The sequence below is a fragment of the Corvus hawaiiensis genome, chromosome Z, assembly GCF_020740725.1.
Source record: "Corvus hawaiiensis isolate bCorHaw1 chromosome Z, bCorHaw1.pri.cur, whole genome shotgun sequence".
NCBI classification, from domain to species: domain Eukaryota; kingdom Metazoa; phylum Chordata; class Aves; order Passeriformes; family Corvidae; genus Corvus; species Corvus hawaiiensis.
Window position 1 is genome coordinate 1,398,653 of NC_063255.1, and position 11,136 is coordinate 1,409,788.

The 11,136-nt window shown below is 41.9% G+C and overlaps 1 protein-coding gene across 4 annotated transcripts in view; it reads left to right on the plus strand.

The window, feature by feature from the left end:
* MYO5B (myosin VB) overlaps window positions 1-10,007 on the plus strand; it is a 149,207-nt gene extending 139,200 nt beyond the window's left edge. For all 4 annotated transcript variants that reach the window (XM_048290812.1, XM_048290814.1, XM_048290813.1 and 1 more), the window contains 5 exons: window positions 1,876-2,026; window positions 2,763-3,048; window positions 3,600-3,774; window positions 4,731-4,811; window positions 5,582-10,007. In XM_048290812.1, coding sequence (XP_048146769.1) covers window positions 1,876-2,026; window positions 2,763-3,048; window positions 3,600-3,774; window positions 4,731-4,811; window positions 5,582-5,734 — 846 coding nt within the window. In that variant the 3' untranslated portion in view covers window positions 5,735-10,007. The remainder of the gene's footprint in view (window positions 1-1,875; window positions 2,027-2,762; window positions 3,049-3,599; window positions 3,775-4,730; window positions 4,812-5,581) is intronic.
* Window positions 10,008-11,136: the final 1,129 nt, after the last annotated feature.

Below are 11,136 nucleotides of genomic sequence, written 5' to 3' on the forward strand. Positions count from 1 at the left end.
CACAGAATGGTTGGGGTTGGAAGGGACCTCAGAGCTCATCCAGTGCCACCCCTGCCATGGGCAGGGACACCTTCCACTGTCCCAGGCTGCTCCAAGCCCCATCCAGCCTGGCCTTGGACACTGCCAGGGATCCAGGGGCAGCCACAGCTGCTCTGGGCACCCTGGGCCAGGGCCTGCCCACCCTCCCAGACAGCAATTCCTTCCCAATATCCCATCCAGCCCTGCCCTCTGGCACTGGGAAGCCATTCCCTGGGTCCTGTCCCTCCATGCCTTGTCCCCAGTCGCTCTGCAGCTCTCCTGGAGCCCCTTTAGGCCCTGCCAGGGGCTCTGAGCTCTCCCTGGAGCCTTCTCTTGTGCAGCTGAACACCCCCAGCTGTCCCATTCTATCTGTGGTGGGCTGTTTTGGAGACTGTTATCCTGGTTTTAGTTGGTCCCACAGCTTTTCATTAACTAATATTTCATAGCTTGGAATAAGTTTTATTAAAGCTGTTCCCTTCCAACAAAAATGGGATTAGCACAGTCCTCCTAGAACATTACACACTGCCATCCTTATAGCTATGTATTCTGCATATTAAAATTTTCAACAGACCCAAATGCTGGGGTTTTTTTTTAAATCTTGATTTTTGTTAGATATATTGAGCATTCAAACTTCAAGAAAAAAAATTCATACAATTAAATTAACTATTCAGGTCATTCAAAAGATAAGGATTTGTGTGTAAAAACTTAGCACTGGATTTTGAAGATTTAAAATGAAAAGTTAAATTAAAAATATTTTAGAGAATACTTACTAGCAGTAATGCTCTTGTTTGCCCTCTTCTGTTTGGAGAATAATATTGCATTTAAAGAAAATCCTCCCCAGAAAACCAGCTGGGCTAAAACACAGTCTTAAATTTTACGTTGTTTGCCATGATCTACTGTGTTAAATGAAGCAGCTGTTTGCAAATTCCACTGGCAATTTGGTGCAAAAAATAGAGGGGAGAAATACTTCTGAGCAGTTTCCAAAATACTGTTATCTCCAGTTTTAAATCCAGGCTATTTTTAAGAAATGGTTTAAAAGAAAATCCCAAACCACGTGCAGTCCTGTCATGTGAAGAGCTTGATGCTCTTCGATTAGTCAGGAAAATGAGGAAATTGTGAAATCAACTCAAATTTGTACATGCTGTATTTTTCTAGTCAGCAACCAACAAAAACAGTTCCATAATTCTAATTTTCACACCAAGTAAGACCATATGAGTAGGCAATTAAAGCATCTGTGTTAATTAAAACATCGCATTGGCTTCTGCCACTAAAACTGGTATTAATATCTGAGCCCAGAACTGAGGGCTTGCAGCAGCCAAATGCAGGATTAGAGCTCAGCTGTATCAGCAAAAGGCAGGCAACAATTTCAGTTATTTGGGGAGATTTATGAATTTCAGAACAGTTTAAAATGTTGTCAAAGCACATAACATGCAGGCACAATTTTTTTCTCCAATTTTATAAAAATCTTAATTTTAAAATACTTTGTTTCCCATAAAAACAGTTGCAATTCAAAGGGATAAGCACATAGCTATAAAGTAGTGTCAGAGGGCCTGAAATGTCATTTTCTAATCCTGTGTGTTGCAGTTAATACAAATGTGCAGGTCCTTGGTAAGGATAAAATGAACAACTGGTAGTTTAATGATTTTCTTCAAAAAGTAGTCCTCTAGTAATAACTTATGAACAAATGCCTGAGTAAATCAAAGGTGATTTATGAGTTTTGTTCTTTTCTATAATGTACTTTGGTAACATGTTTTGGTATATTATACTCTAAGGGTGCCGGGGGGTTTTAATGCAGTGATTTTGATGGACTGTAAGTGGGTGGGATAACAAACCTGGGTGCTTTAATTTCCTGTTCAGGGTTTCATGACCCAAAACACGGCGAAGCAGAACGAGCACTGCCTGAAGAACTTCGACCTGACCGAGTACCGCCAGGTGCTGGGCCACCTCTCCATCCAGATCTACCAGCAGCTCATCAACATTGCCGGGGGCATCCTGCAGCCCATGATCGGTGAGCTCACAGCATGCTGCCCTTTAGCAAGGGCTTTCTTGGCCCAGATTATCTGCTCTGGCTGCTTTTCAGACCTTTGCACACTGCCAGCTTGACCTGGGAGAGTTTTCATCTTCCTCCATGATAGAAACTAATAAGGATGAGGGTTTTTTCCCCCACTACAGAAGATACCGCTTTCATTTCTGTTGGGGAGGCAGTGGAAGAGGTGAGGTTGCGCTGCCAGACCAGGTTTGTGGTTAATCTTTTTATGGATGGAAATGTACATTATAAGGGAGGAAAGGATTGGGAAGAGGAAAAAGAGTCATAAAAACCTTGTTTTCCGAGAGTGAGAGAAGGTATGAGAAGAGTTACTTCTTCAGCCAAATCCCTGAGGATTCATCTGAGGAAAGCCCCATCCCTGCAAGTGTCCCAGGCCGGGTTGGACAGGGCTTGAATAGTGGAAACTGTCCCTGCCCATGGCAGGGGTGTTGAACCTAAATGGCCTTTAAGGTCTCTTCCAAACCAAACTGTTGTATAATTCTAGGATATTTGCGTGTGTTTTTAACTATTTTGTATTATCAGAGTAAACCAGCCATCCATGGATCTGTCCTGCTCTCTCTCGGTTCTCGCAGCATCCATGGCGTTGCATCACTGAGACTGATAGGTGTTCATTGCAGCCCACGGAGGGATCAGTTCCTCCCTCTAGTGACCAATATGTGATTGCAGGCTTTTTAGCCCTTCTATCCCCTTTTTTCAGTGCCTGCAGTGTTGGAAAATGAGAGTATCCAGGGGCTTTCCAGTGTCAAACCGATGGGCTACAGGAAATACTCCTCCGCTGTGGCAGAAGGTGACAGCTCCTACAGCTTGGACGAAATGATTCGCCAGCTGAACACATTCCACAGCATCATGTGTGACCAGGGCCTGGACCCAGAGATCATCCAGCAGGTGTTCAAGCAGCTCTTCTACATGATCAATGCTGTCGCCCTGAACAACCTCCTGCTGAGGAAGGACGTCTGCTCGTGGAGCACGGGCATGCAGCTGAGGTGGGGCTGGGGCTTGGGGCATGGCTGTGCCTGCTTAGGGAAGTTTTGTTAATGTTATAAGTTGGTGGAAAATAGGAAAATAAAGTGCATTTCTCAGTGTAAATTAGTCAAATCTTCTTTTTGCTACCCTCTCTCTTTCCCACACTGGATCTTTGTGTGTTCCCCTTGAGCTGGAGAGTGGGCACAGCAAAAGTATTTTCTATGTAGATATTCTCAAAGGTACCTGGGTATCTTGCAGGATCTTGTTAGCATTTAAAAGCTGGTTAAAAGCTTCATTTTAATTGTTGAAACTTGGAGGAATCTGAATGCTTTAGAAAAGCACCTCCCTTGTATTGTTCAGCTGTTACAGGGTTCATCTATTTGTAAAGTACTTACAGTATAAATTTTACTCAGAGTTGTTGAGTATTAAGCTTTAGTCTGATTGCCTCATGCTGTGTGTATCACAAAAAGCCACATACACCAACACTGCAACAAAACTTGAGTCCCAAAGAGGCCTTTTGAGATGCTATTCTTATCTCTCAGCTCACATCTTGTCTTGATTGCTTATCCAGGTTTAACATAAGCCAGCTGGAGGAATGGCTGCGTGGAAAGAATCTGCAGCAGAGTGGAGCAGCACAAACTTTGGAGCCCTTGATTCAGGCAGCACAGCTCCTGCAGCTGAAAAAGAAAACCTCGGAGGATGCTGAGGCCATCTGCTCCTTGTGCACGTCGCTCACGACCCAGCAGGTGGGGAGCAGGCCTGGGGTTTACAGCACAGGGTGTGGATAATTAAGGAGTGGGAAAGGGTGGTCTCCTGCTGCCAGCTCTTCAGTGCTCAGCCTCAGTGTGCCATTCCTTCAGTGGGCACAACTTGCCCTTTCCAGGACTGATGTTATGTCTTGGCCCCTCTCAGAGCTGGTCACAGCAGTGGCTCCTCTTTTATGGTGTCACTGATGGCACTGGAGCTCCAGAAATGTGCAAAAATGAAACCCAGACCCAAGGAGTTTGTTGTGTAAGTTGGATTCTTGACATTTTAAACCCACCTGTTGTCTTTTGCCAGGTCTTAAACTGGCTATGTCTGCAGAATGCCCACCAAGGATTCATATTTGGGGCGGAAGGTTGAGAAGTGCCAACCTAGGCTGGCTGGATCTGATCTTAAACTTTGAGACTCCATTCCTGGAGGACATAAACTCACGTTTTTTACTGCTAGATTGCCTGTCCTTAATTTGATACTGTTGTAGGAAGGGAGAAGTGAGATGTGTGAGCTGATTTCCAGTGGTTCTCAGAGAGCCTTTCTAATATATCTCTGTCACCCTGTCCTGAACATGCGTTTTTGAGAAAAGCTGAGGGGTGGTAAGGGAGGAGGAGTGAGGGAGCATCAAGAGAAGTATTGTAGAGGTGACATCAGAAGTCATCCATGTCACCATGTGCCAGCCAAGTGGAGTCCCTGTATAAATCTGTTGTCTTAAGTCTATTCCCAATTTACAAACGTTGCCATAAGAAGTGGTTTTAACAGGTCCAGAGATCTTGTAATACCTAAGAGCAGGCAAAGAGAAACACCAGGATGATACTTGTGCTGGTTCTGTTCTCAGTTTGGTCATGGCAGATGTGTTGTGGACATATAATGACAAACTGCTGGTGGTGCTTTGTGTTCTGGAAAAGTTTGGCTTCTCACGACTGTAACCCTGTTTTGTTTTCAACAGATTGTAAAGATACTTAATCTCTACACTCCTGTGAATGAGTTTGAAGAACGTGTGACAGTAGCTTTCATACGAAACATACAGGTAAATTTAAAGGGCTGTCAATTGGAGGGCTTGAATGATGTCTCTGTAGTTTTAGTGACATCTGTATTAAATCACTGCTAACTCGGGCATTTTGTAAAAGGCATGCTGCTGCAGGTTGTCCTGAACTCAGTTCGCCATGTGTGTGCATACATTTACAGCACACAGCTGCAGGGATAACCAGGCTGTTAATCACAGAGGGCAATAAGCACTCAAATCCCCAGCTCAGATAATTCAGCTCTTCAGTAGCAACACGACTGGGGATTAAGGTTGCAGGAGTCAACAAAGCATTGGTGAAATGGAGTTACTTCTGAGATAGGAGGTAGAAATTGGCAAGTAAAGGACAAATAAACAAATTAAAGCCGAACATCTTTTAATGCTCACAAGGAGCAGGCAGGAAAAGGAAAGGCATGTGTTCAGGTACCCCCAGAACATATCTCCATGGTTGAGCAGCTGAATCAAAGATGCTCTGCTGGTATCATGTAGTCCTGGTTTTGCTGTGCATCGGGGGTCATCTTGTTTCCAGGACTTGTATCTTACTTTGTGGTCTGTAGAAAATGTAACCAGGTTCTCCTGTTTCCTATAGTCTGTATAGAAATTCCTGTAAATACTTGCTCAGAGGAAAGCTGCTGCAGAAGAGAACATAATAGTTCTCACTGTTTTCTGCAGTATGTATAAAATTATGTACATTCTCAAACCTTTGATAGTGTTAAACACCACAAGAAAAGGCAACAACTGATGCTAAACTTGTTTTCTTCTCCCACACCCAACAGAAGCACTTGCAAGAACGGAATGACCCTCCACAGCTGCTGTTAGACTTCAAGCACATGTTCCCAGTTCTGTTCCCATTCAACCCATCCGCCATCACCATGGACTCCATTCATCTCCCTGCTTCTCTCAACTTGGATTTTCTCAATAAAGTCTGAAGAAAGTAGAATTAAGCTCCCCTCTCACACCCAGAGACCTCCAGCAACGGAAGAAAAAATCATGAAAGGAATTCAAGGAGCTCTTTAAATATGGACCAAATAGGCTTATGGAAGAACCAGTGCACAGTAACAAATGGATGCTAAAATGTACACTAAAAAAGACACTGGTCTGTATGTGATTTTTTTTTTGGTAATTTGCAGCTCAGAAATAAGGATACTTGAAAAGTTAGATGTATTTTTTACTGCTTGATTTTATGTTGACATAGTTCAAAGCCCATAATCATCTCCAAAGCTACTAACAAAAAAGGATAAAAGTGGGAGACAGCTTATTTTGATCTTCATAGGTGTCTATGACAAAAACAAAATCTGAGACACTTGTGCTGCCTTGAAGGTTGTAATTTGTCTAGTAGGAGGTGGTCTTGTGTGTGTGAATAACAGAACATGCAGTTCTGCCTCCAGTTGTTGCTAGTAACTGCATCCACAGTAGTGAATTCAGAAGGTAAATTGCAGGAGGTACATATTTATCACACCAGAACGGTAACAGGGCTGGGATGCTGCTTGTTTCCACTGATGTGGAATTTGTCACAAATTCTATGTTTGAGAACAGTTGTTGCTCCTCCTAAATACATTCAGTGCATCTGCTTAGTGGAAATTTAAATAAATTGGCAGGACTTTGTTACATTGGACTTCCTTACACTACCAAATTTACGTTAGCAAAGGTTTTGTCCTAGTGAAATAATCATGATGCAAAGGACTGCCTTAAGCCTTCTGCTTCTAGTATAGCATCATCCTGATCCCTACTGTTAGCTTTCCCTGTGCTTTCAAGTGTCAAAAACTTTCATCCAGTGGCTATCAAGGTTCTTGGACCTATTACATGGCCAGTATCAGAACCTCAAGCATAGATCATGCTAAGGCAACCCAGTTTAATCATCCAGCCCTACCTAGATTCAGTGGGTTAGTCCTAATGGTAGCTGTCCATGGAAAAGACTCCATTCAGTCCAGTAGTCATCCAAAATGTTAAGAATCATACAAATACACAGCTTGGATAAATGAAGAATATTTTAAAAATTTAAAAAAAAAAAAAGTTTTAAAAGAAAAGAGATGAAATGTTCTAACACACAAAAAAAAGCTGTCAGGTGGTGTGTTAGTAATGTAAGCCATTTCTTTAAGAGTGAACCCAAACTTGTTGTGTACAACAACCTTAAATGAATAACTGCTATCAATTCAGATTCTGTTAGGGTTTGTTTTTGGTTTTTTTTTAACCAGACTTATAAACTAAACCAGCCCTCTGACCTCACCCCACAGATGTTGAAGGGGACCAGCTATGGGTTTTTCTTGGTCCTTGCCAGCACATGCTGAGTTCTCGGTGACTGCTGAGCCGGGGAGGAGGTGGGTTCCTGTGGCTCAGCACTGCTCCATGACCGCTCAGCGTGGGCATACTTCTGCCATAGCACAACGTGCCAAACTGCAATCAGGATGTGTGGCTGCCAGCATTCTGTCCTTTTCACTTCCATCTTGGTCTTGTTTAAATCAGTCTGAACTCACCTGCTTTTGTGGTTTTCTTTCTGTGGTCCGCAGTTCCATCTTGACAAGAGCTTTCAAAGAAAAACCCACTCTCTCCATCTTACTCCTTTTAGCTGGTGTAAATCCAAACAACAAATTTATCACGAGGTATGCTCAGAGGTTTAAAGTAGAATGTGAAGTTTCTTGCAGGTACACTAACTCCCGTCTGCTGCAGTTTCCTTTTTTAGGCAAGGAGTGTGTTGTGATTTAGACATCGTGTACATAATTGGTGTATATACAAACTGCAGTAGTCCTGTATGTACTATATATGTATATTACTATCCAAAAAAGCACATTTTAAAAGAAACAGTTGAGTGCTGTGCAGAATTATATCGGTCTATGCCAGTGGGTAAATACATTGTTTCAAATGGAGACGATAGTTTAGAACAGCTGTTACCACTAAAGGACAGACTTCCGACTAAAAAGTAATTTTTTTCCCCTTAACCATCACCCATCTAATGACAGATTTTTTGCTTGTATAGAGCCAGGACTACCTCCAAACTGCAGTCCTTGAGCACTCACCTCTGCTGTGTCTTCAGTAGTGCCTTCATCTCCCCTTGCTATACAATGAGAGCAATGCCACCAGTCTGCTGTCCGTGCCCAGCAAGCCCTACCACACGCTCACCCAAAATATCTTTATTTATTTTCACCTACCTCTTCACAATGAATGTCTTTGCAGTGCACTGAATTTTTTTAGTTGTCTCTTCTCCCTTCTTTCCATGCTCCACTAGTCATCACGGTTTAAAAATAAATAATTCAAAAGGATATTCAGCCTTTCTGTAAGGTGGTTTCAAGAGAGAGCTGTTGCTCAGGATTCACCTTAGGTTAGCAGTTTCAGGCAGTTCAGGTCTCTACCTCTTTCTGATGTAAAATATTTGGAGTACAATTCCCAACACATTGATAAAATCTATGCTTATCACTCAGACTAAATGACAGGTTGCAGCAGAATCCTCTTCTGCAATGACTTTGTTGCTGATCACCATTGTAAAATGTGCTTAATGGTCTTCTAGGGGATAATGGTCCTTCACTGGCACTTTCAGGATCGTAATTTATATGTTCTTTCTTAAAAACTCTTAGTATGTATAGATGGGAACTGGGATTTAACATCTTGATCTGTCACCCTGTAGTTTATCCAGTGAGATCCAACTGGAAGAGAACTCTGTATGAAATACCTTTAATATATGCTATCTTTTCTGTTAGCAGTTTTTAAAATTTGTATTTAAATGTTAATTAGTTAAATAGCTATGCTCAAGCATGCCTTTCTTTCCTCAGATTTACACTTCTTTATTTAAAAGGCAAAGTGAACACATGGCTTAGAGAAAGCTGGCTCTTCTCCAGATCTGTCTTTATTTTTAAATATTGATTATTAAGTTTAGCATTTTCCCACTCTGTGCCTTTAGCTGTTTAGCTCAACCACTGTTTCTCTGAAATAAGCATTAAAACAGTGGAATATTTTTATTATTCTGTCACAGAAAAAGTTGTCTATGGATTTAAAAGCCTACTTATAAAATCTTACTTTGAGGAGGTCTGCAAAAACACTTTGAAGTTCTTAGGGGAAAAAACCAATAGTGACCCACGGTGATTTTTGCAAATACGATGGCTTATATTTCAGAAAAGCACTATTGGGAATAAAATAAATTAAACCATCAAAACGCCCAAATCACCAGCATTACAAAACCAACACTTCAAACATGAGTTCAGGCGTATGCTGGCTGACCTACAAGAAGCATCCAGGATAACATCCACGTTTCATTTTCACCAGAAAGTTCCTTTTTCTTTTTTTTTAAATTGGCGTTTCGTAACTGAGGTTGCTTATCTTATCTGATAAAGCTGCTGTAGTTGACTGTAGAAAGAACATTAGACCTCAAGACTGAATTTATGCAATCCTACATTACAAACATTTTTTGCTCATGCAGTTTATTCCACTGGATCTACAAGAATTTCTTCGTATTGGTGAAACAGTACCAAAATGTGGGCATGTTCTAAGCACAGTGGCTGCTTTTCATCAAACTGCAACTTAAACACAGAAATCTTTGCGGGACACGACTCTTTTATCTGTATGATTTGCAAAAGGTACAAATGAAAAAGCTGCACTTGAAACAATAGGTTATTTTCCTCCATCTTCAGTAGTAAGTGGATGAAATGTGGAAACTTATTAACTGAAAAATTAGCTTTTTATCATTGCATATAAATAGAACGTAATTAAAATAAATTGCATGAACTTCCATGAAGCTTTTTCCTCAAACTTTATTGATTCATAAATATATGGCAGTCATAAATTGATTTTTTCTGAAAGAAATTCTAGCAAGGTAGATGTTAAGTAAAACAATCCAGAGGACATACTACCCTGATGAGTATCCAAATTATTTCAAGTTGTGAATGCCAATGGGCAAAGACTTTCAGATTAATTTGAAATTAGAAGAAAAAAAAGTATATTTAAAAAGTGCTACTATATTGAAATCTTTGGGGATATTTTTATTTTTTTTTTTGTGGTGTGAAGTGTCATTACCTTAAGCAGAAGGTATAGCTGCTGTCAAAGCTGAATGATATACATGAGTGAATACTGTAGATGAAATACTACTGCTTATATTTTTCCATTTTGAACAAATCTGTAAACTACACCTTTGTTTATAAGAAAATGCTTGTAATAGTCACTGTAATATTCAGCTGGGGATAAAAAAAATTTGTGAAATAAACACTTTTGAAGAAATTGTGGCTCTTGGTCAAAAATGGCAATGCAAAAAAATAACCCCTTTCAAAATACACTTCTATCTATTAGAAACTTTTCTATTTTAACACTACAAAATACTTTATAAACAGAAATTAGGAGAATCACTTTTACTTATGACACTGAAAGGTTTAGAAGTTATAACTTGGTTTCAGAGGAGCTGAAATGTTGGCAGCTAATGAGAAACTCACCGAGTGTGGAATCTTACGGCCCTGAGAGACATTGTAAATGAGTGGAGAGACATTGTAAATGAGTGGAGAAGAGCGGAGGAAGTGCCGCCCCTTGTGCATGTGCTTAAATTACAGAAACCCAGAGTGGTTTGGGTTGGAAGGGATCTTAAAGCCCATCCCGTCCCACCCCCTGCCATGGGCAGGGACACCTTCCACTGTCCCAGGCTGCTCCAAGCCCCGTCCAGCCTGGCCTTGGACACTGCCAGGGATCCAGGGGCAGCCACAGCTGCTCTGGGCACCCTGGGCCAGGGCCTGCCCACCCTCCCAGACAGCAATTCCTTCCCAATATCCCATCCAGCCCTGCCCTCTGGCAGTGGGAAGCCATTCCCTGGGTCCTGTCCCTCCATGCCTTGTCCCCAGTCCCTCTGCAGCTCTCCTGGAGCCCCTTTAGGCCCTGCCAGGGGCTCTGAGCTCTCCCTGGAGCCTTCTCTTGTGCAGCTGAACAGCCCCAGCTGTCCCAGGCTGGCTGCAGAGCAGAGGGGCTCCAGCCCTGGAGCATCTCGGTGGCCTCCTCTGGACTGGCTGCAGCAGCTCCAGGTCCTTGTGCTGTTGTTCCCCAGGGCTGGGGCAGCTCTGCAGGTGGGGCCTCACCTGAGCAGGGCAGAGGGGCAGAATCACTTCCCTCAGCCTTAAATGAGACTTAGATGAGGGGAGTCAATGGCAAAGAGAGAAAATACAGCAAAACCCTCGGCTCTTTTTAAAGACAAAGTTGCATGCTGGTGTATGTTCACTGATTTATAGATATATTAAGTCATCGGAATTAATGTAGGGAAAGCAGTTGAAAATTTATTTTAAATGAAAAATGGGAGTCTTCACAGGATAACATTTTTTTCTTCTAGAAAATTTACAGAACTTTAAATGTGTCCATGAAGACATATGGC